The sequence below is a fragment of the Scyliorhinus torazame genome, chromosome 9, assembly GCF_047496885.1.
Source record: "Scyliorhinus torazame isolate Kashiwa2021f chromosome 9, sScyTor2.1, whole genome shotgun sequence".
Lineage (NCBI taxonomy): Eukaryota > Metazoa > Chordata > Chondrichthyes > Carcharhiniformes > Scyliorhinidae > Scyliorhinus > Scyliorhinus torazame.
In genome coordinates, this window is record NC_092715.1 from 247,937,980 (window position 1) to 247,963,744 (window position 25,765).

Here is a 25,765-nt window from a genome sequence, read left to right on the forward strand (position 1 = left end):
CTTTATTTGAAATGACTATATTCAGATAATGATAACTGTGAGACTATGTAGATGCATGTGAACTGGAGGACTGCTGCTTTGTGTGGTTTACAGCACCATGGGATTATACACCACATCCCGTCACATGGTGGATAGTGGTGGACAGCAGTTTAAGGTACGATCACTTAAACATACAGGTACATCACATCACATCCCCCTTCTTTTGAAATTAAAGGGGCGGGATTCTCCATTGGCCGACACCAAAATCGGGAAAGGCGATTGGGCGGAGAATAGGTTCCGACACCAAAATCGTGGCAGGCGCCGATTTGATGCCAAATCGTGTTTCTCCATCACCTCAACAGCTGCGCCAATGCATTCCGGAACGCACGTACAAGAGACACCGTTTGCATGTCATTAGTGGGTTTGGAGATGAATTTGCCTTTTGTAATCTTGCAATTCAGATCTGCAATGCTGGAACTTTATGAGGACATCATGTTATATCCACATTCAGATAACTTGGGTCTAACCAGATGCATCCAGAACCATCTCCCTTGACAACGCACGTGTTGGAACTGCACATCGGTATGTGTGCCATCTCTCTCCATCCGATCCAGTTCAGATATTAACTGACTCTGGACGTTACTGCTACTCTTACAGAGATCAATGGACAGAGCAGTATCTACACATAGGTGCAATGCTGTGTCACCCTTGAAACTCCCAATCCTATTTGAGGTGATTAGATGTCCTTGTAATTCTGTTGCCTTCATCATCGATATGCTTTATTTAGAAGTGTATGATGCGAATGAAATAGAGTGTGTTCCACAACAATTATCTTGATGACCATCATAAAATAGAAAAATCTCAGTGTATGGATGATGTTTTAGCAAATAGAATTCCAACAATACAGCACAACACAATGCTGAAATGTAACAAAATGTGCATAGCATATGCATCCTGCAAAGGTAATATAATTTAATGTATTTTAATTCAGCACACTTCAGGGTGTGATTTTTCAATTACTCATTGCAAGCTTATCTTTGCAGACTTTCCTATGCAGACCCCCTCCTCAATTTAGTTTAGGAGTCAAAAAATATTGTTTGTCATAATATAGTATTTGTGCTAAGTACAAATCCATTTTTAATCCCATTTCGCCCCATTTGAACCAAGCCAGGCAGAACTCTTAAATCTCATAACGGGAAGTTCAGTGATCAAAATATGTTTAATTTCAGAAGAGTTGAACAGTAAACTGAATTTCAAGTTGTAAAAATAATCATGATTTTATTTTCTCAACAACAATTGCACAGATTAAAACATATGTAAAAATATGCATGTTGGACAATAGTTTGAGCATTGAAGCTGTTGAGATTATTTAAAATTGCAGGAAATTAGTGAGTTAGCAGCAGAATAGACAATTGTTGCATTTAATCAAAATATATATATGCATTTACTGTTGTTTGTCACAATTTATGCATTTTTGTAGGAAGGCACTATAGCTATCACATCTTCTATAACAAGAAAATGAATGCTCTTCTGAAAGTACAATTAACCAGTAAACTAGCACTAAATATTTACATAAGTGTACTTTTTTTATTCAAATGAATATATAAGACTTTTATTTCGACCTTCAAAACTAAAAGGCAGCAATGCATTTTCATGCATTAAATTCCTTTATCACATCCCAAATAAAATGATTCTTGAAACCATAATTTAATGATTGATTACTGAACAACTGCAGAAAGCTCACCATCAGGATTATTTGGTAAGTGATGATATTTAGCTCATCATCAGTGGATGCATCAAACGGAGATGTATCATGCAGACAAGATGGACTTTCGTCTTATCTCCAGGTGTTCCCTTGGCATGAGAAATGGCTCCACTCAAGGTTAAGTTTTTAGAAAAAGTTCAGGACCAAGATGCGCGTAACCTACGCAAGGTTAAAAAGAGAAGGCAGGGACATGGATAAAGTTATTCAAAAGCACCAAGATGGCTAAAAACATCGTAGGAGGATCAAACAGCTAAGGTAAGGGATTTTAATTTTGAGTTAGGAATTTAGGATTAGGAACAGGAGGAGCAGGAGGCGACTTGGGGTGGATTCAACTAGAATTCCCATTGACAGCAGCGGGAGGGAGCAGAAAATTCCTTTACCAGCGAATGCCACGCTGCCTCCGACCGCTGAGAAACACACAGCTCGGAGGCTGGAGAAGCCTGCCCTCTATCACCTCTCAAATCATCTATGCTCTAAAGAATACAACCATGTCCTCACAACTTGCGCCTTTAAGCACTGTGAAGTTTGGTGATCAATGTGATTTCAACACAAGAAACATCCTTATGCAAGGTGTGATATTTGGTGCTCACTCGGACTGAGAAAATAAAGTTCAGAGGAGCACTGAACATGTATTATTGATGCAAACAGACAATAAAAGCTGCAATGGAGGATGAGTCTGGAAACCAGAAAGAAATAATCCTTTGGATAATGAGATTTTGAAGTCTAATAGCATCTTCTTAACACATTGGAATATTACTGATAACTGTATAAAATTGGACTTGAGATCGTTTTTAAAGAGCTGTTGAGGAAAGACAAAAGCATTTGGCATGTACAACAAACTGATATTCTTGAAGGAACGTGTTATGGAAAAGTGGGAGGTCCATTTGAGACCAAAGGAAACAGTGAAATGAAGAAAATGAATAGGTGATAAAAGTGTAATGATGAAATCAAAAGAATGACTAAGGCCAGAATTTTCCAGCCCTTCAAGACGGGTGTCATTCTCCAAACTGCTAACTTGAATGGAGATTTCAATAGCCTGTGGTGCTGTAGAATTCTGGTCCAAGCAACTATTCAAAGAAGAATCCTAGAAATTTATAGTATAGCAGGATGGCCGGATGACACACACTGGCGAGATTTAATGCACGTTAGAGACAAGAAACTACTAAGCTGTTACAATCAAATGAAACAAAAATGTTAATGCCATTGAAAAGCATGGAAGAGATCAGCCACTGAACTACCAGGGAACTAGAGATTGTATGCATGTGAACCAATTTCAGAATTGGATAACAAGTGAAGCAGCTCTTGCGCGTGAAGAGTGCACGCAAGCCCGAGAACCCTCAAGTTGGGAGAGTTGAAAGATACCCAGAACTGCTGTACATTGACAGTAATTTGAGACACTAGTTTCGGTCAACATAGTTTGGTCTGAGATTAAATGATGGAACTTTTCCCTCAACAGTACACCATGTCACACTGTCAACTACCATGGCGAATTATTGCTCTCAAACACTTTGGAGAGACCGAAGGCAAAGTTCCATGGATTTTTAACTTATTCAACAAGGTAACCAGAAGGGCCATGTTAGAAATCACCAATTAGTTTTGAATGTTCAACTATGACATTTTACAACGTCCGATTCAAGGATCATAAGGCAGGTTAAATAAAGGGTTCACCATCCTTAGACGCATTTAGTCAACATTCTATAAATACGTTTGGCATCATGATTTCTGTTATTAATTGGCAGTCGTGCCCGATGCAGGGCACTACTATCTTTTAAGGGGTAATTACAAAAAAATGAATCTTAATCTTGAGACATGCAGCTTCTAGTAACATGACAAGAATTGTGGATCACTACCATAGGTCTGGTGCCATTTAATCTATAAACAGAGACAAAAAATCTATTGGATCCATGCAGTACATTTACATTGTCTAATGCTTGCTCAGCAATTATGGATGGTTCTTGGGCTAAATTCCAACTGTAAATAAACATTTATCAGTACTCTATTCTATTAATCAAAGAAGAAACATTGCTGGCAATTTGTTTTAGATACGAAGCACACTTGTAGCTAAATGCAGTGTATCTGAAGTAAGCAAACATTTATTTTCTGCCGGAGTAATTCACAACCTGTTAACATTTATGTTGAACATTAAAAGATGTTCCTGTAGAGACTTTCCTTTCACCATCCCCCCCCCCCCCCCCCCCCCCACGGCAATCTAACATGATTGCTGTTCACCGTGAATGTTGAAACCAGGCAGGAAATCTTAAACGATGCCTAAAATCTCGGTCGATTGCTAATTTAGAACGAAGGTTGAATTCGTGCCGATTGAAATCGCATCATCACATGTCATCTGGAGAGATCAAATGAGGCATTTCAAATTTCTACAACGGTGCTCAAATTTTCAATTCATGCTGGCCAATTACAAAATAAAATTCCAGCTGTTTACAACCAGCAGGACATAATGTTATTCCCAGCAATCCTGGTGATCCAGCAGAAATCCCATTCCTCATATCAGATCAATGTTACCAACAGAAATGCCGGTTTTACTCATGGCCTTTTAAAAAATAAATTTAGAGTACCCAATTAATTTTTTCCAATTAAAGGGCAATTTAGTATGTTCAATCCATCTACCTTGCACATCTTTGGGTTGTGGGGGCGAAACCCACGCAAACACGGGGAGAATGTGCAAACTCCACACGGACAGTGACCCAGAGCCGGGATCGAACCTTGGACCTTGGCGCCGTGAGACTGCAGTGCTACCAATGCGTCACTGTGCTGCCTGACTCATGGCCTTTTTGAGGACATTACAAGATGGAAGGTGAACATTAGCACATTTTCGCTGTTAGGAATTCTGGTGCATTGCAAACACTGCCAATAAATTATGAATGGCAACTTCATACAAACAGCTACAAGTTCCTCAAACATAACAGTTACCTGCAACCTGCATTTATTCGGCACTTTAACCCAGTTGAATGACCCCAGGTGCTGGATAGGAACATTGTCGGACAACATTTAACACCAAGTCACGTAAGTAGACATCAGTGGAGATAACCAAATGGAAAGAGGTTAGTTTTAAGGAGCTTTAGAAGAGTTAGAGTTAGAGAGAGGCTCATGGAGGAAATTCCTGAACCTGTAGCCTAGACAGCTGAAGTTAGATATGAAAGATGAGCGAAAGCAAATTGGAGATGGATAGGATAGACTTGGGGAAACATTTAATTCTTGGAAGGTTGTAGGGCTGAAAAAAACAGATATTGGGAAGCACAGGGTCACAGGGCTCTGAACAACGTGGATGAGCATTTTAAATCTGAAGCATTGACTGACAGGGAGGCAATGTAGTTCAGCGAGCACAGGGGTGATGGATAAATGGTACAGGGTGCAAGTGAATTTTATGTGAACTCAAGTTTACAGAAGCTGCATGTCGGGTTGGGGGAGAGGGGGTGTTGCCGGCCATGAGATCATTGGAATTGAAGGTAACAAAAATGGATTAGAGTTTCAATGGCAGATGGGCGGAGGCAGAGGCGTAGATGAGTAAAGATAAGGCACCATTGGAGCTCAGAACACTGAAATTGCAAATAACCTGATTCTGCCTCCAGTGATCAGAGTGATGATGGAATCAGTGCCCCGGAGATTCCAAATGGGCTTTGAAAGATAAATCTCATCAAATTTCACTTTTTCCTGTGGGTATATTAAAGTTCAATCACAGGATTGTAAAACCTGCTGAAAGCAGTGCACTCTCTGGATTGACTGATGTTAATTCAATGCGAGTTATGGAGATCTGGTCATATAGGCAATGGTTTTCTCACAGGCATATTCAGAAGGTTCAATTATAAAAATCCGTTCACTTACAGGCAGCAGTGCCTTTAATATTCTGGGCCTCCTCCCTCACTTACATTCCTCCTTTCAGATGCCCCACACACTGTGGGCGGAACTTACTGGCTGTTCACGCCGGAGGGATATTCTGGTTCCACTGACGGCGCACCCCCGCCTCGGGTTTCCCGACGACGAGTGGTGTATTCAACGGCAATGCGGGACCAGAAGATCCGAAAAACGCGGTGGGTTACTTGGTAAATCCCGTCCCTACCTCTTTGGACAATTCTTTTTCGTCACTTGTACTAAATGTTGTCTGATAACAAATTTTGCTGGATAACGTTCTTAGGAAGAGTGCTGGATCTGCTCATTTCATTAAAGGTGCCATATCATTGAAAGTTGTTATTGTATGCCCAAGTCTAAGGCAAGAGTGTCCACTATATAAAGTAAATGCAGTCTTTAAAAACCACTTCAAGACAAAGCATTGCGTATAAGGAAAACATTCCAAATTTGGCATGCACCAACGTAGAATAAACACCAAATACAAAATGACTAACTCCTAACTAAAATGCAAATCGCAACATGATACTTCAATGCTGAATAGTACTTTAGACATACTATTCATCACCACCTGCGCAAGGGCAGTTAGTGATGGCAACAAGTGTTGGCCTAGCCAGCAACGTTCGCATCACATGAATGATTTTTTTTTTTAAAAAAGGATATGGTATGATGGCTTTAATGGAGACAGCAGCTCTGACGACCATGACCCCAGATGATACTGTACTTCCAGCGTCGGAGACAATATAAACAGAAGCGTTACAATTTTGCTTTAGCCTAACCCAATAAGAAATATCTCCTGGTTTCCCCTGGTCATTCTCCATCACAATTACCTGACGTTCTCCAAGGAGCAACAGTGCCGCCTGTTGTCTTATTTCAGCAATGTGGCAGTAACACAATACAGAAGTAGTACTTCAATCAATATGCTTCTAGTCTGTTACTCTTCACTCATCACCTCAAGTGAACATTGCAAGAACCATCCATAAGCACAACAATACATTTTAGTGAAATCCTAGCTGTAGCGCTGATGATTAAATCAATCAGTGCTAATTACTGATCAGGCCCTGCTGATAAGAATGTGGTGGTAAACACAGTCCAATGATAACTGCCTCCCATGGGCGGCCTTTCCAAAGCTCACAGTCAAAAAACATGAAGGTCACGCAGAACAAAAGCCGTAGGGAAGTAGACCACTAAATGTACAGTGCCGACTTGAAAATGTCACGCTGCCCCGTTTGCATTCAACCAGTCTCTCCCCAACAGCCAACCAGTAGCTGGCCAATCCTTTACATCAAACCCACCAGCATCTCGCCACGTTCTGTGCCTCGTCGCCATAGCGGAAGAAGCAAATGTGCGCACGTGTCTTACAATGCTGTTATTATTAGTTGGATAACTCTGATGGATAACAAATTGAAGGTTTCAATGCTTTTTCGTGTGTTGCCGTTATGCGGTTCATTTACAGAATGTACACTATTCCTAAATGTTGCATGTTTCAGCTGCCGTTAGTGCGGTGCCTGAAAACACTGAATCATTGACAGCTGCTGAGTTTTCTGGTAGCAACTCAGTTCAAACTGCTAGGTTGCAAATGGAAGAGAACTTAAGTGTCTGTAAAAAAAAGTTTAATAAAAAACAAAAAGCAAAACTATCTTGCATTTCAAGCTCTAAAACAATATTACTAAAGAATTTCCTTGCTCTCCATTGTAAGTATGTAATTATATCTATCTACTCTAAAAACGCATGCTCCTTCACACATAATAAATGCTTTGTTTACTACAGTCAAAAAGAAAACATTCAGAATTGGTCCTTCTTTATTTCCATTTTGTTACACTTCATGACTCACTAAAAAAAAAAAAATGCTTTTCTGAGAAGGAGTAGGACTAGGGAGGGTTTGCATGGCTTTTTAAAACATTTATTCTTGAGCTGGGGGCTTTGCTGACAAGACGGCCATTTGTTCCCAACCGCTGGTTGTCCAGGGGAAAAGCTGGTGGGCGAGCCTGGTTGGCTGAACTTCTCCCAAATGAATGTAGGACATCAACTGACTTGTGGACCAAACAATGAACCCCGCATTGATAATCCAGTTTCTTTGTTTAAACAAAAAAAAAATACAAAATGTCCCTGAGTTTTCCTTCATATCATTGACCCAAGAAGGCTGCAGCCATCGTCCTTCTCTGTCACTACTGATCCAAGTGTGAAACATTTAACATAAATCGCAGTATCACATATGGCGGATTAAACTGGCTACTAAATATACACAGCTATACATCCCGGATCACACACAACAAAATTCTTCCTCAATGAATGTGGTTTCTTCAAGATATTACACAGTGGCGATTTCCAAATTTGCGCACCACTAGCAAATCTTTTCTGAACCCATCACCCCAACATCCACTTTATTATACAGTAATGCACACTTTCTACAGTCGTCATTGTTTAATGCATCACATGTATTCACATTCACAGCATTCACTGTTCAGCTCCCGCTATTGTTCCTTTCCTTTTATAATTAATAGAGCTAAAACTATAAATCACCGATAAGTGTAAATGAGATCCTATATAATACAATGACATTATTCTCCATTCTTTGAAGGAATTTATGTTTGAGCAGGTTTAGGGTTAAAGGGGGAAAAATTAAAAATCAGAGTCTGTTTTTTTTAAAGCCAGTTCTTGTGCAAACAGCACAGACCAGAATGTTTTACATTTAACGCCACAGACCGTTTTGTGTGTGTCACAAAGAAAAATTCCCCTCATCGTTGTAAAGGAAGTGTCTTCTCTGTAAACCTATCTCCAGCGATAATTAACAGTTGCAATATTAAATCCTCCTGTTGCCATGCCCGAAGTGGAAAGATCATGTCACAGTTACCACACCCACGTGATTGCTTTTGGGAGTTGGTCCTGCTGAACTGTAACGCCACTGCGTAAGGACCATCATTTCCCATGGACTGTAAAATAAGTCCAGAGTGTTCCTGCCCGGTTGACCATGGTGGGCTAGCAATCAGTCCCCTCGATTTGGTTTGGTGCCAAAGTGCGTGGGTGGTGGCTTGCTACAGACTGGAAAAAGCAGCAGTGATGCTTGGACAAAAGTGCAGATTTGAACTTTCCGCAAACTCATCCTCCCATTGAATCCCGCATCGAGTCCACTTTTTGAGCAAGCTCCTTAAAGGTTGGACGCTGACTTGACGCAGTGTTCCAGCAATCCATCATTAACGAATACATCTGAGGTGGCGGCGGGGGGGGGGGGGGGGGGGGGGGGGGGGGGGGAGGAGAGAAAGAGAGAAACATGAAATATGATAGAAATCAGAAAATAAATAAATTTGGGAACAGTTGTTATGTCACCACCACAACTTTGCTAAAAGAAGTTTGTTTAAATCTATAAAAATCTTTTCAAAACAACCTTAGTGCCCAACCAAGGTGCTGGAAAAATGATTATATACCCCTTCGTTACGCACCATAAAGCAATCAGAGATTTGGTTTGCTTTACTGAATCGAAACCAAAGATTCACTGTTCAGCTCCCGATATTGTTCCTTTCCTTTTATAATTAATAGAGCTAAAACTATAAATCACCGATAAGTGTAAATGGATCCTATATAATACAATGACATTATTCTCCATTCTTTGAAGGAATTTATGTTCGAGCAAGTTTAGGGTTAAAGGGGGAAAAATTAAAAAAATTTAGTTGTATTCTAAGACCAGGCTATGGAGATCGCCCATGACAGTACTTGCAGGGGATATATATATATTTTACACCAGCCTCTTTTTGAATGAACCTGCCCATTTAGTAACTGTGGAAGGGAAATTAATGAGATGTCCACTTAGAAGCATGCTGGGAATATTGTCTATATTTTAACACTGCTTCTGAATGAAAACAAGGAGGTCAGGTAACATAAACAAAATACTGCTTAATATTTTGGACTCGGCCTTATGATGATAATAAGTTGTTCTTCCGAAGGACAACAACATGCGGACTCGAGTTGTTTTTAAACCAAGGGCAAAACATTAGGATTTTCTCGTGTATGTTCTAAGGTTTTATCTCTTTAAAGTTGTTTATTTCACACTATAAATATAATGGTTTTTAACTGCATAATTCAGAATGCTGTGGAATGGCTGTGCAGCCAGACCAATCCCCTCTCGGCAAATATTTGTGTCAAATAAATTTCCTGAAATCGAACTCGAAGAATTTGTCTTTATTATAATTTCCACGACAGTACCTATTCCTGTGGAATTATGAATAATATTATGATGTTGACTCATGCATATTAAAGACCATTAGGGCAAGATGAAGAGGCGTGGGAGGAGGTTCGTAATGAGCATAGGCACCATCAGTGACCATAGGGGAATGACTTGGTTCTGTGTGCAATATAAATTCCATTTAATCTGAAATGCAGCCAAAACTCATTTCTCATTATACCTCTCCACAGAGGAGGCCTATATTCCTTGAGTTGAACTGGCCCGGACAAATACCAAGGAAAATCCTCTCCCCTTTCCAGCTGTAAATCATGCACAATGAGTTTAGATCATCTACACCCAACTCCTAGTAAATTGAGACCCCAGCATGTGCCTCCCCCATAAATTGACACATCAGCAATCTCTATCAAAAGCACAAGCTGGATGGGGAGGGGGCGGGGGTGGGAAAATTCCATCACTTCCACTAAATAGCGCCTCGGGGCTGTAACATGCTTGCTAGCTTTTTAAAAAAAAAAATTGGTAAATAATTACTTCAAACAATATTCTCAATCACTGCACACTATTTTTTCGAACTACACTTAACCCAGTTTTGCAAATTCTTTTTTTCCAAATGAAAAGAGAGTATCTACAAGACGACCGAGTTAAAGAGAAATCGGCTTGCGATCAGTACCATGTCAGGACACCCGTTTGGGTTTGGCAGCCTTCTATCCAGTTTAAGAAGCTCGATTAAATGGAAGACAATCATTTGCCCTTGCTTGTCACTGCCGATCATACGCATGAATTCCTAAAAACGCAATCAAAAATAAAATTTCACTAAATCAAATTCACCAAAGGAGAAATATCAGAAAACCAATTAACATTTAAATGAACAATATTTGTAAACCAGCCAGGGGGCGGTGCGGGGGTGGGTGGGGGTGATTTAGCTCAGCTCGTTTGTGACGCAGAACGAGGCCAGCAGCGCGGGTTCAGTCCCCCTAACGGCTGAGGTTATCCACAAAGGGAGCCCCCCTCCTTGCCTTCTCGACCTCGCCCGAGGTGCGGTGATCCTCCGGTCATATTACCATCAATCAGCTCTCTCTCTCACCCCTCCCCCACCTCAGAGGGGAAAGCAGCCTGTGGTCACCTGGGATGATGGAAACTTTACCTTACTTGGAAACTACCAAAATAAAACACCAAATGAATAATAAAAGTTCAAAATCTGGAGTGAATATCCTTCAGGGTACTAACGCCCATAAACTCCGAACAGCATTTCATACGATAGGTAGTGTTTGCAGGAAGAGAAGCAAGTTTAATTAGTTCAGCAGAAGTTGGAGACTCACCGATGGTGGACTTTTAGTCTTTTCGCTGTATGTGAAAAGCTCGTACAGCACCACTCCAAAGCTCCAGACATCTGAAGCCACCGAGAACTTGTTCTCCATCAGGGACTCCAGTGCATACCTGTTTCAAATATTAACAGAAACATCATGTACTCAACCATCACAAATTGAACAGTTCTGCCAAAAATTACATTTTAATTTAAATAATTATTTTTTCTTTGTGCACCATTTAAAGGCTGAGGTAATCTCCCAGAATCCTTATAATGGCAGGTAACTCAGGTACAAGATGCACAAGAGTGCCATCATTTTCCTGCGCCATGTGTGAAAGCAACCCACTTGCAGTTGCACGTATGAACATCAGAAATAGGTGCAAGTGCAGGCCATTTAATCCTTCAAGTCTGCTCCACTACGCATGAAGACCATGGCCGACCTTCGACCTCAACCTGACCTTTCCGCACAATCATATTATTTAGTGTCTAAAATTTTTTCAACCTTTGTCTTGAATATCCTCAGCAATGGAGCACCTACATACAGCCTCTCTGCGCTGTAGAATTCCAAAGTCACAGAGTCTTCTAGTTCTCTCCCTCACCAACACACAAACAGAAACAAAATTGCACAAATAAATTAACCAAGTTGGAGTGGGGAATACCTATTTTTGATAATGACCTAAAAAAGGTTGCTTTTTTTCAGGTTAATTTTTGAATTGTTAATGCACGAGGTTTTTTAAAATAAATTTAGAGTACCCAATTCTTTTTTTCCCCAATTAAGAGGCAATTAGGCGTGGCCAATCCACTTACCCTGCACATATTTTTGGGTTGTGGGGGTGAGACCCACGCAGATACCAGGAGCATGAGCAAACTCTACAGGGACAGTGAACCCGGGTCCTCGGCACCATGAGGCAGCAGTGCTAACCACTGCGCCACTGTGCCGCCCGTTAACGCACGAGTAGTGATTATGTTACTGGATCAGTAATCCAGAGGCCAGGGTTTCTGATCTGGAGACATGAGTTCAAATCCCACCATGGTATCCAGGGGATTAAAATCCTGTAAATGCAGAGTGAACAGCCCACTTAAGATGTTTAAGTGTGCCTTTGATTATGGGCGGCACAGCGGTTAACACTGCTGCCTCACAGTGCCAGCGTCTAAATCTTAACAGCACAGAAGGAGGCTTGAAGATGGTAGGGGATATAATGCAATGAAAACAGTAAATTTACCTTAGCAGCTGAAATAGTAACTTAATTTACTTGTACAATTTACTTGTACAAGTAGAAGAGCGAGCAAAATAAAGTTATTGGGAGAGGCTCCCCCTTAACGGAGAACAGCCATCTTAGTGAAATAACCTGAGGCCAGAAGGCCCGCAGTCCTGGCACTGAGAGCCCAAAGTTTGAATGAAGCACTTTCTCCTCAACTCAATGCAGTCCTACTGTTAGATTAGTACATAAAGGCAGCATGATGGAGCAGTGGTTAGCATTGCTGCCTCACGGCGCAGAGGTCCCAGTTTCGATCCCGGCTCTGGGTCACTGTCCGTGTGGAGTTTGCACATTCTCCCCGTGTTGGCGTGGGTTTTGCCCCCACAACCCAAAGATGTGCAGGTCAGGTGAATTGGCCACGCTAAATTGCCCCTTAATTGGAAAAAAATGAATTGGGTACTCTAAATTTAATTTAAAAAATGCTAGTGCATAAATTTAGAATTGCGCTTACCAAAAGATTGGACTTTCTCCTGGTTCCTTCACCTTGTAATATTCTTTGTCTTGCGGCAAGACCTTGGTCAAACCAAAATCACCAATTTTCACCCGGTTCTCATTTTCCACAAGGATGTTTCGCGTTGCCAGGTCTCGGTGTATGTATCGCTTGGTTCCCAGATATTCCATTCCCTACAACAGTCCGACAATATCAGTGCCTGATAAGAGTTAAATCAACCTGCCACTTGCAAAAAGCAGCACACTGCAATCTAATTCCATTAAGTTATATACAATATCCCATTCACTTTACCAACCAGAATTGAAGGAAATATCATCTTTCATTAGCCCTTCTCTCTCTCTCTCTCTCCTCACCAACATACAAACAAAAGAAAAACTGCACAATTGACTGAAATAAGTTAACCGAATTGTAGGGGAGCATAAAAGTAAAATACTGCAGATGCTGGAAATCTGAAATGCTGGAAAAACTACAGTCTTGCAGCATCAGCGGAGAGGGAAACATGAGTTAATGGGGGTGATATTGCGCCCCCCCCCCTCCACATTCGCGGAGAGCGCAAAAGGTTATGAGAATCAGAAAACGGGATTTTTGTTGACGAGATCTCGTTTTCCAATTTTCCCTGCTCCTCACAGGTGACATAATGAGGTTTCTATCCAGAACGTATTTGAAGGGCTTCCCCGCCATATGTTCCCTCCCCAGGTAAGGAATTCCCCGTCACATCGGCGAGGTTTACTTCAGGTTTTGAAAAATGGGAAGTAATCGGGTGGGGGGGGGTAAATCGCTGGGAGCATAAAGGGGAGTAGGGGGTGGGAGGAGGAAAGAGTTTTGCTCTAATGTGGATCGGGGTACACTTTAATAGGGGTGGCCCGCTCTCGATGGAGCCAGAGGCGCTGGCTCTATCAGGCCCCGCCAGCGTGATGGCGGAAACCACGCTCCCAGGTTTTCTGTGCACAGAGAACCTGGAGAGAAAACACAGCTGTGCAGCTGGAGAGATACACATTGGACAGAGATCAACTGAATTGCTGGATCAATTTGATTTGACCAACTTGACTAAATTTAGTACCTGTGGTGATCCAACTGACAGAAGGGGAGTGGAGCAACTGCGATCATCTCAAAGGGTGACTTCAATGAGGCAAACAAAATTGGAGCGCTTTGCTTTTTCGGTAAGAAACTGTGAGAATGGAAGAGCCTCGGGAAACTGGCGCCTTCCTGGGTTCACAAAGTCAGGCACTGGAATTTAACAATTCCCCCGAGGAATGATAGCTGATGGGTCATCTTATTGAGGTTACTAAATGTTAACAGGATTTGGTAGAGACAGAGAAGATAAAGAACAAAGGGAGATTATCTGAAAATTAGAACTAGACTATTCAGAAGCAAAAGCAGGCACAAATTTCTCCTTACAAAGGACAGCAGAAATCTGGGACTCGCTGCTCCAAAAGGCTGTGGTTTCCAGAATATTTGAAGCATTCAGGATTGAAGTAGATAGGTTTTTGTTGGGTAAATGCATCAAAGGACAAGGACCAAAAGTGAGTAGGTGGAATTGAAGTGTAAATAAGTCATAACGTAATTTAGTAGAAGAGCAAGCTCAATGGGCTGAATGGCCTAATCCTGTTCCTAATTGCTAGGAAAGTGTAAGAAAATGAAAATAATAAGGAATCTAATAATTGGGAATGTGCTCTGGTGGCTGTATGTTTAAAGACCCACAAACTATTTTAAAATGGAACTTGTAAGACAGGTTGGTTGAGTTGATAGAACTAAGGTTTTTGATATGCTGATTAGTCTTGCAACACTAAACAAATGTTTACCAAGGAAAGTTGGTAAAATGGAGAATAGTGTATCAAAAGTTAAAGTATAGATGGTGAATGTTCAAATGAGAAGATGGGGGTGATTACACACTTACATTTAAAAGGTAAAGGTAATAAGGGTAACTAAGAGTAACTTCTGGGAAGGTTTGTTCAGGTAAGGGAAGGTCAAAACGAGGCAAATTTATGCAAGGAAGCCAATTTTGAGACTGCAGCCAACAGCAATAAGAAGCTATTTTAATTCTCAACAAGCTGTGCCCGGAGAAAGCCCGCTTGGGAAGCCAGTTCTTTTTAAGTCAGAAACACCCTGAAAACATATAGGTGCCTTGTATGGTACCTATTGCTGGATTTCACTTATTGTTTCAGAACCAATGGTTTCACTTATTGTTTTAGAACCAATGGGATGTTGCTTGGGGAGGTTCAGCTCTGAGATTAGGAAAATAGAGGGATTTGGATCTGGGTATCTTTAAGATACTGTATAGTCATTAATGCAGTTAAGTGTATTTTTAGTTGACATTGTGCGTTTTACTGTTTAATAAATATTTAATTAGTTTAAAATCATTCCAAAAACACTTGGGGCGCAAGTTACTGGTCATCACATCTTTTATCACATTATACCAGATTGCGCAATATGGTTAGGAACCAGATGCCCTAAGATTTAACATCAGCTACCCTCTTAACACAAATGTTTCCAAAAAAGTAACATAATATGATGACTTGATGGCAATTAATCGGATTCACTAGATTTGCTTTTGCTTTATAAATTAGGGAATTGCCCAGCAGGACATGAAAAAGTTGAACCAAAAGCTCCAATTCAACTGTAAAATGTAGAATGCTGTCTTGCTGTGGCAAAACGGAAGCATTGAGGCCACCAAGCACAAATTGAGACACTTCCGAGTTCTCCAAGTTTATATATGTTCACTTTCACGTACAGTCTGATATTCTCAGAAACATCTAGTTCAGATTGAAAACCCTCTAGAGGGATTATTCAGACTGCACTTGCAACCATAAGTGGCACTTTCTTAACAATAATCTGCTCGCTGACCCTCAGCTTGGGTTCTGCCAGGGTCACTCAGCTCCTAACTCCATTACAGCCTTGGTTCAAACATGATGTGGAGATGCCGGCATTGGACTGGGGTGAGCACAGTAAGAAGTCTTACAACACCAGGTTGAAGTCCAACAGGTTTGTTTCGATGTCACTAGCTTTCGGAGCGCTGCTCCTTCCTCAGGTGAGGAAGGAGCAGCGCTCCGAAAGCTAGTGACATCGAAACAAACCTGTTGGACTTTAACCTGGTGTTGTAAGACTTCTTACTCATGAGATAAAGTGAGGGCCGCTGCACTTGGCATCAAGGCAGCATCTGACCGAGTGTGGCATCAAGGATTGAAGGCAAAGGGAATCAGGTGGAAATGGCTCCACTGGTTAGAGTCAAGCCTAGCACAAAGGAAGGCGGTTGTGGGTATTGGAAGCTGATCATCTCAGTCCCATGAATATAAATGTAAGATTTTCTTAGGGTAGTGTCCTAGGCCCAATCATCTTCAGCAGCTTCATCAATCACCTTCCTTCCACCATAAGGTCAGAAGTGGAGATGTTCGCTGATGACTGCACAATGTTCAGTAACACAGAAAAAGAGGAGAAACCTCCATTTTCCCAACTGATCACCATATCTCAAAATTCGTTTAGTTTCCAGAAATTCATCCATCTCAGTCTTAGACCTGCTGGATCACAGGCTTTCAGCCTCTAAGGGCCAGAGGCACAGGGCTTCCCCAAGGCAGTCAAAATTCGCAACTCTTCAGACACTGAAACAGTTGGTGTCCCTATGCAGCAAGACCTGGACAATATCCAGGCTTGGGATGACAAGTAACATTTGTGCCACGCAAGTGCCAGGCAATGCCCATCTCCAAGAAGAGAGAATCTAATTAACGCCCCATTGACATTCAATGTCATTACAATCATCGACTCCCTCATTATCATCCACTATCAACATCCTGGGGGATACCATTAACCAGGAACTGACCTGGACCAGCCATATAAAAACTGTGGCTATAAGAGCAGGTCAACGGTAGGAATCCTGTGGCGAGTAGCTCGCTTCCTGACTCCCCAAAAGCCTGTCCACCACCTGCAAGGCACAAGTCAGGAGTGTGCTGGAAAACTCCCCTTGCCTGGATGTCTGGCTTGTCATGAAAACAACAGCAACTACATCTCAAAAGTTAATCCAGGCCTGTGAATTCTCGAACATCACGTGTGGCCTTCAAAATCGAAACCTCGGCTTCAAGTCATAAGTAAAACTCAGCAAACTATTTAAACACCAGTCATAAGTAGTGACGGGAACAACACAATTGACAAAATGTTTAGAGCTCAGAAACAACTCATTTAGTTCACCAGGGTCATGTGTGTGTTTAGGTCCAATATGTGCAGCCCCCCCCCCCCCCCCCCCCGCGCCCCAACTACTCTTCATTATCTAACCCCATTAGCATATCCTCCTACCCTGTTGCCCTGGTATGTATCTAGCATCCCCTTAAATGGTCTCTGAAGAATCATACAGACTCAAAACTTCAACTTGGTTTCTCTCTCCACAGATGCTGCCAGACCTGATGAGTTTATCGAGCATTTTCTGTTTTTATTCCTCTTAAATGCATTCGCTATTTGTCTCAACCAGTGTTTGTGGTAGCAAGATCCATATTCTAACCACTCTCTGGTCAAGAAAATGCTTGTTGGAGGATTTTAGCAGTGACCTGTAAACCTGAACAACAAAATAGTTGAACATAAATGAGCGAACCGTTAATTAAGCTCACCGTCAGTTCGAGCTCACGCAAGGAGACTTTGCCTGTGTTGTTACTGCATTATAAGTCTGTACCGTGTGTGTACTGAAACTCAGGTAGGGGATAGTAATGGATTACCTTGCAGATCTGAGAAGAATAAGCAAGTAGCTTCTTGTGATCAATTCGATCTTTGTTCTTCTGTAAATAGTCACGCAAGCTTCCGTGAGGTAGGTACTCCATAATTAATCTCAAATTTCTCCGCCCTGTTTAGACAAAACAAAACCCTTTGGCTTAAGGATCCAACATTGTGTCCCCATTTAGATATAGAATTTGCGTTTTGAGGGTTTTTTCTTTCACATACGTACATATATATATATAATTTCCAGTGCAGAAAGAGGCCATTCTGCCCATTGACTCTACACTGGCCCTTGGAAAGAGCACCCTACCTAAGCCCACACCTCCACCCTTTCCCCGTAACCCCACTTAAATCTTTTTGGACACTAAGGGCAATTTAGCAGGACCAATCCACCTAACCTGCTCATCTTTGGACTGTGGGAGGAAACCAGAGCACCTGGAGGAAACCCGCGCACACACGGGGAGAACGTGCAGACCCAGCACAGACAGTGACCCAAGCCAGGACCCTGGAGCTGTGAAGCAACTGTGATAACCACTGTGCTACCATGCCGCCCGAGGATGTGGGTATCGCTGGAAAGGCCAGCATTTCTTGCCCATTCCTAATTGTGCTTGAACTGAATGGCTTGTTGGGCCAATCAAAGGGCAATTAAGAGTCAATCACATTGCTGTGGGTCTGGAGTCACATGTAGGCCAGACCAGGAAAGGGTGCCAGATTTCCTTCCCTAAAGGGCATTAGTGAACCAGATGGATTTTCTTACAACAATCGGTGATACCGGTCATAGTCACCATTACTAAGATTAGCTTTATATTCCAGATCATAGAATTTACAGTGCAGAAGGAGGCCATTCGGCCCATCGAGTCTGCACCGGCTCTTGGAAAGAGCACCCTACCCAAGGTCAACACCACCACCCTATGCCCATAACCCAGGAACCACACCCAACACTAAGGGCAATTTTGGACACTAAGGGACAATTTATCATGGCCAATCCACCTCTTTGCACCTCTTTGGACTGTGGGAGGAAACCGGAGCACCCGGAGGAAACCCACGCACACACGGGGAGGATGTGCAGACTCCGCACAGACAGTGACCCAAGCTGGAATTGAACCTGGGACCCTGGAGCTGTGAAGCAATTGTGCGCTGGAATCGAACCTGGGACCCTGGAGCTGTGAAGCAATTGTGCGCTGGAATCGAACCTGGGACCCTGGAGCTGTGAAGCAATTGTGCTATCCACAAGACTACCATGCTGCCCCACGGTATCAATCAGTCAATCAATCTATTGACTGAATTTAAATTCCACTGGCTGCTGCTTCTACCATGCCCCAGCAATATTAGCCCAGGGGCGAGATCTTCCAGCTGTTCATGCCAGACCATACCCTTCCCCCTACCTCAAATTTGATAATTTCCCACAAACCAGACTTTCCAGAACTTCCCTAACTGCTCCGGAAGTTATGGGATGCTGTGTGACGCCTTCCCCTGTGGCAAGTTGGAGACGGGGACACTGTCACCGCTCTGCCCCCACCCTGATTAAGACCTTGCCAAGAGGACTGCGGATGGCCTTCCGCGACACCACCATGGAAACTTGTGTGGGGTTGCTTGTGGGCTTCCTGCGGTGGGGGACATTTGTTCAAAAGCACTCAAAGAGCCTGATGCAAGGACTCAGCATTGTAATGAGTCATGTAGGCAGGGATGGAGGAGGGGGGCACCAAGAACCCCCGAGCTCCCCTTGCCGTAGCTCTCCTATCATTTCCCACCCACATCCTCAAGCAATCCCCACCCTGTGACCCCTTTCCCACCATCACACATTTAATCTGGGATCCAGTGATGATCGTAGGCTTCGGGTGGGTGTTGTTTCGCCCGCAGACACCACCGCCCTGGTGGCACTGCCGTCCAACAGAGCTGCTGGCCACTGATGCGTTGTCAGCTCTTAGTGGGTGAGAATTCCTCTCCCAGGGTCCTTGGTCCTGGGGAAAGGTCCGCCAGTGGCATCGCAACTGCCTGGGTGACATGTGATGTGCTTGGTCTTTCTTCAAAGAAGCAATGTGGGGCTCTCGATCCCCATCAGCTCCATTCAATACGACCACCCAAAGAGTTGGGTAGCAGGTTACTGGCAACCTTGTGGGTAAACCTGACATAGGGCTGAATTTTTCAGGCCCTTTGCGACAGGCTGGAGGAAGCTCGCAACACAATGGTAGGGCATTGTGGTTGGGGTTGGGTAGGGTACCCAACATCTTCCTGCTGCCATGTGTCCAATTACAAGCCACTTACAGCCTCCATGATTATGTTAGATAGTCCACCGACACATGGGGAGGCAGTCAGGGTTCTGGGCGTGGGGAATAGAAGCCCTCTTTTATGGTCACTCTATGGCCCAAGAAGAGTATTCCCGCCCTCCGCCAAACCTCTATCATCCATAGTGAGCAATGGCGTTCCTGCCGCCGCCGGGTTTCCGGTACTCTGATTGAGAGACTTGGTTTGTTCTACTTAATTGAATGCGGACCTCTTGATTGGCTGCCGTGAGCAATGGGTGGCCACATTGGCTGCCAAAGTGCGGCTGGCTCCCACTTTTGTCCTCGTCACCGGGATTTCTCATCACTCACAAAATGAAGCCCAAAGGGAATTATTTCCGTGGGAGACCTGGAGCAAGGTGGAAAATTCACAGCTCGACTCTCAGTGTGGCGTCACCGCGCGTTATGAGGCCCAGTTTATTTTTCTTTCAACTTTAGACGGATTATACTGACCAACGCTGTAGCACACTCCTTTATACTTGACAATGTTGTCGTGCTGCAGGGACTTGAGGATTTCAATTTCTCTTTCAAAGTCACGTACGTGTTCTGCAGTGCTCTGCTGCAGCTTCTTCACTGCCACCACATCACCGGTGCTGTCCTGGAGTGGGTCATATCGGCAGAGCTCAACACTGCCAAAGTTACCCTGCGTGCGAGGAGGTACAGTGGATTAGTCTCAACGCTGACGTTATGTTATGCACTTAATTCCACCGTGGACAAAACATATCAAACCAGCAACGACCCGCGAAGATTAGAGAGCATTTGCCCGGGTTCTCATCATGGATCCCCATGGTTAAGAAAAACCTCACAGGTGCACAGTTGCACTTACCAAAAAGAATTCTACTCATTTTGAAATGATCTGGCTTAAAGCAAGTCAAGTGTCATCAACGTTTGCGTACTTTTGGAGTAACGTTTATTCCTCCTGGGGAAGTTGGAGCGACATGTTCTGAAAGCTCTTGCAAGGTTTCTGCACCGATATAAATCAATGCAGAGCAATTACTGGGTCAGGCTACAAAGCTGATGTTGCGTTTTGAAACTACAGGTCTCAGCCATGTGGGAAAATTGTCGAATAACAGGGGATTTTTAAAACTGGAAATTCAGATCAGAGACCAGGTAAACTCCATGAATCGTTACCTTGCCCAGCTGTTGTAAAAATATGAGATGCCGTTCCTCAAACTGCGCAGGATCTTGGGTTGCACAAGCACCAAGGAAGCCAAGCCCACCACCTCGCATATTGGGCAGTAGGTCACTCTCGGCCAATAACTCATAATCTGCAGGACAAACAATAATCTGCTTCAGAGAGTGTTTTCAATTTTATTAACATCCGCTGATCTAATTGACTTCTCTTGTCTTCATCTTCATATGGATACGTGATCAAAAAACAGAGACTTGTACATTGATGGCATTTGTCAACAACCGCCAGACATCCCAAAGTGCTTTAAGTGCCTTTGAATAATGGATCAAACTTTGCTAAGGGTAGGGTTAATTCTTAATCATGCATCCGTAAAAAAAAAAAAGACCTAATGGGTCTGGCTGAAGCTTATACTTTAATAGGCCATGGCTGTCCTTTAGAGAAGGATTTTCATTAATCCGGCCTACATGTCAAGCCAATCTCAAACTACATGGTTTGTAAAACGCATCAGTGATGCAAGCAATGAACAAAGGGAGATGGCACAGTTTGGTCACATTCAATTTGCTTTGCTTCGGAATTGGAAGGAGGTGGGAGTCACACACCTGGGGTAAAGAGGCTGTTCAGGTCACGTATAATGGCACGAAATGAAGGCCTGAAATCTGGATCATAATTCATGCATTGATTGATGAGATTAGCCAGCTCTAACCACTTTGGTGCAGGAAGCTGATGCTTATCTTCATAAAACTGCAGTTTCTGTCCGAAGAAAAAGCACAAATTTCAACACACGTTAAAGATCATTCAAAATTCATGGCCAGCTAACAGATGGTGTGTCAAATATCCGGAACTTCTGCACATTTTCAAGGAGGGAAAAATAGAAATTATACATGAAAAAACTGCCAAAGGGCTGACAATTTAAAAGGCAAAACGGAGCAAGCCGTCATTCTCAAAAGTCATACCAACCATAAGTATTGAGTGCTTGCTCAGCCAGCTTTCCAGTAGATATGACCCCATTAAAGTATGCTTCAGCGTAAAATAATATTTCAAATGTTTCACATCCAGATTCCCTTCGTAACAAACCATAATATTTAAATACTATCCCATCTTTTTACAGATGCTGCCCGATCTATGGGATATTTCTAACATTTTCATTTATCTTCCTCTTTATTTGTGAAATGGAAATTGCAAACAAACTCCACAAGTGGAGACTGGGAAATCCTCACCACCGTAGGCCTTGCAAGAAGGCATTGTTTGCCTGGCTCCTCTTTTAACGCTATAGGAAGGTGCATGGCATTTAAATCCAGTTCAACTCACCCTTGTGGAGTCAAATGGACCAAGTGGTTTATCTCCTCCACTGCAAATCTCCCATAAAGTGGTTCCAAAACTCCATTTGTCTGTTGCCAAGCCCAAGTTCTTGGGATCCTCAATGCATTCTGGTGGTACCCAGGGAATCCGTTCAACGAGAACTGCATAATGGAACAGATTGGCACACTATAGACAGAAAGCTGACAAATACTTCCTGGCAACAGAATATAAAACTAAAATTGCATTCATCAGAAAACTGTACAACACAACCTCTGACACACGTTAACAAACATGGGCTCTCTGGCTAAAGGGGAATACATTTAAATACTTGGGTTATTGATAATCTTATCACTTGGATGAAGCAAAATCTCCCACATACAAAATGAATTGTTTTGACTTCTGCAATACAAATTGATTTCCCACAGAGTACACAACAGTGTATGTGTGTATATTTGTGGGGTGGAGGATGAGGAAATCAGAGTGGAGACCTGAAACTAAGAGCGCTGAATCAATGTTAGCACTGAATCAATGTTGAAATCATCAATAAACTATTGTGCTAGCCCGAGGTTAGGTCGACTTCACAGCAAAGTAGTATTTTTAGTCCAGCTGGAATATTGTACTATTTCTGCTATATCGTATCAATTGGTAGAGAGGAAACTGGAATGAAATAAAGCAGGAGTTTATTACACCCATTCAGTCTCTCAAAACCAGCAACTTTGGGACAAAGGCCATGCCGGATGAGGTCAAGGGTCACTCAAGCGTGGTGATACGCTGGCGCACAAGTGATGAAGGGGATAATTAGCCAGGTATCACACCCCACCAATGCAACGCCTAACCGAATAGGGCAGATACGTTTTTTTTCAATTTACTCAATTAAAATTGATGCAGGGCACATTCTGAAAATGTCTGGTTTTTGGACAGCCAAATTTGGGATAGTGTACTGCAGCATCTTTTGATTGAAACAAAGCAGAAAACCATAAATATATGTACTCTTCACAAATCAGTGAATACATATCCATTAAACCCTCGGTTTAGTCAGGTAGCCTTACCATCTTTCGGTAGAACGGTCATACCAACTCCAGGGTCAGCAAGCTTTATGAATGGAGGATTTCCAGTCTTCCTGTCCTCTTCCCTGATCATCAGGACATTCTTGGCACAGACATTTCCATGGACAAGGTTTCGGTCTTCCTACATGAGGAAAAAGAATTAGAATCCCTACAAAAGCCACACAATAAGTGGTCTCCTTCATGCTTTAATAATAAGATAAATGGGAATGGTTCCAGGATCAGAGGGCGGGATTCTCCACTCCCACGCCGAAGTGGCTGCGCCGTCGTGAACGCCGTCGAGGTTCACGATGGCGCGGAACGGCCCCGGTCCCGACCGATTCAGGCCCTGACAATGGGCCAGTATCAGGGCCGTGTCATCTACACGTGCCAGACCTTGTCGTCCGCGTAAAAGCGGCGCCGCATAGATGACGCGGCCGGCGCCGCATAACAGACGTGGCGTGGTTGCCGTCCTCTCTAAGTCCGCCCCGCAAGAAGATGGCGGACGGATCCTGCGGGGCCGCGGAAGGAAGGAGGTCCTCCTTCAGAGAGGACGGCCCGACGATCGGTGGGCACCGATCGCGGGCCACCCCACATTTGAGGTACCCCCCAGTGCAGGATCCCCCCTTGCCCCCCCACAGGCCGCCCCCCCCCAGCGTTCACGCACCGCCCACGACTGCAGCGACCAGGTGTGGATGGCGCCGGGGGGAACCCGCCGTTTTGGCCTGGCCGCTCGGCCCATCCGGGCCTCAGAATAGCGGGGGTGCCGGAGAATCGCCATTTTCGGTGTCTCCGGCGATTCTCCGGCCTGCGAAACTCGACCGGGCCGTTCCTGCCGCTTGGGAGAATCGCGGGAGGGCGTCGGACCGGCGTCCCCGGAAATTTTGGCGGCCCAGGCGATTTTCCCAACCGGCGTGGGAGTGGAGAATCGCGCCCAGAGACTCTTGAATAGACTAGCAAAGCTGGGGCTCTAAAAGTTGGTTGGAGATTTAATAGAGGTGTTCTAAATTATGATGCATCTGGAGGGATTCAATAGGGAACTGTTCCCATTGACGGAAGGATCTAAAACAAAAGGACAATGATTTAGAGTGATTGGTATAAAGAACGAGAAAACACAAGAGATTGGAGCAGATGCAGGCCATATGGTCCATTAAGACCGCTCCACCATTCAGTACAATCATGGCTGATCTCAGGCTTCACCTCCACATTCCCACTAAAATTGTCAAACACCTGGGGCGGGATTCTCTCATGGTGCCACTGCGCATGCGCGGATCCCGCGGTGCCCAGTTTGCGCCGAGATCTGCAGCTGGAGCAGCGTGAACCACTCCAGTGCCGTGCTGGCCCCTTTTGCGGGCCAGAATTAGTCGTCGGGTCAGCCCGTCCACGCCGTTGTAAAACGCGACGGCGTTTACGACGGCGGGGACACTCTGCCGCGGGATTAGAGAATCCATCCCTGCTCCCCACATCCTTTGATTCCCTTGCTAAGCTCCGATGGTAACACTACAATAAGAATGAAAAAGCAAGTCTTCACTTCTTTGACTCCAAGATTAGTGTGTTCAATGATCACGCCTCGAACACAGCACAGTACCACCTGTATCCCCTTTACATTTATGTGCAGCCTATCAAACAATAGGCGTGATCTATTAATCAATTAAAGCTCCAATTCAAACATAAGCACTGGGGAACATTGGGCGCGATTCTCCACTCCCACGCCGAAGTGGCCGCGCCGTCGTGAACGCCGTCGAGGTTCATGACGATGCGGAACGGCCCCGATCCCGACCGATTCAGGGCTCGAAAAAGGGCTAGGATCGGGGCCGCGAGAACCTCGGGGGGGCGTTCCGCGAAGGCCGTGTCGTCACCGTGCGACGCCCGAATGACGCAACGCTGCGTCATAAATTGTGCAAACCGCGCACAGAGGACCCGGAGGAGAACTGAGGAGATGGCTGAGCCCCGAAGAGCCGGACCGAGGTTCCGGGATACGGACCTGGACACCCTGGTGGATGAGGTGGAGCGGAGAAGGGACACCCTCTGCCCAAGTCGTGGGCATCGCCAGCCATCCAGTGCGGTGAGGCACGGCTGGCGGAAGGTGGGCACTGCAGTCAGTGCTGTGGGGCAGACCCCCCGGACGGGGGAGCAGTGCCGCAAGAAGCTGCACGACCTCACCCGGGCTGCCAGGGTACGTGCCATGAGGGTGCCCCCAGGCTCCCCCCCCCCCCAACCCGGCACGGGGGGGCGGGGGAAGTGGGGTTGGGTGGGAGTTGGGGGGGACTGGGGCATCAGGGACGATGTTGGGGGGGGTCAGGGGGTTTGGGGGGGGGGGTCACGGTGCCCAACTATCTACTCGACCCACATGAGCCCCGGGACCCCCCTGGAGCGAACCCATGGCGTGCTGTCTCCTGAACCAGCAACAATATTGTCAATATCTGCATGCCCTGATGATACCCGCCTAATGGTGATGCTTTATCTGCCCCCCTCCCCACCCCCCCCCTCCCAGGACAAGACAGCGCATAACCAGC

General features: G+C 44.3%; 1 protein-coding gene across 5 annotated transcripts in view; it reads right to left on the bottom strand.

Moving 5' to 3' along the window:
- Nucleotides 1–1,230: 1,230 nt before the first annotated feature.
- LOC140429806 (tyrosine-protein kinase JAK2-like) overlaps nucleotides 1,231–25,765 on the bottom strand; it is a 297,390-nt gene continuing 272,855 nt past the window's right edge. For all 5 annotated transcript variants that reach the window (XM_072517253.1, XM_072517255.1, XM_072517251.1 and 2 more), the window contains 10 exons: nucleotides 23,256–23,394; nucleotides 22,216–22,367; nucleotides 21,507–21,657; nucleotides 20,907–21,043; nucleotides 20,229–20,418; nucleotides 17,496–17,620; nucleotides 12,799–12,971; nucleotides 11,102–11,219; nucleotides 10,453–10,566; nucleotides 1,231–8,812 (listed from right to left, as the gene is read on the bottom strand). In XM_072517253.1, coding sequence (XP_072373354.1) covers nucleotides 8,705–8,812; nucleotides 10,453–10,566; nucleotides 11,102–11,219; nucleotides 12,799–12,971; nucleotides 17,496–17,620; nucleotides 20,229–20,418; nucleotides 20,907–21,043; nucleotides 21,507–21,657; nucleotides 22,216–22,367; nucleotides 23,256–23,394 — 1,407 coding nt within the window. In that variant the 3' untranslated portion in view covers nucleotides 1,231–8,704. The remainder of the gene's footprint in view (nucleotides 8,813–10,452; nucleotides 10,567–11,101; nucleotides 11,220–12,798; nucleotides 12,972–17,495; nucleotides 17,621–20,228; nucleotides 20,419–20,906; nucleotides 21,044–21,506; nucleotides 21,658–22,215; nucleotides 22,368–23,255; nucleotides 23,395–25,765) is intronic.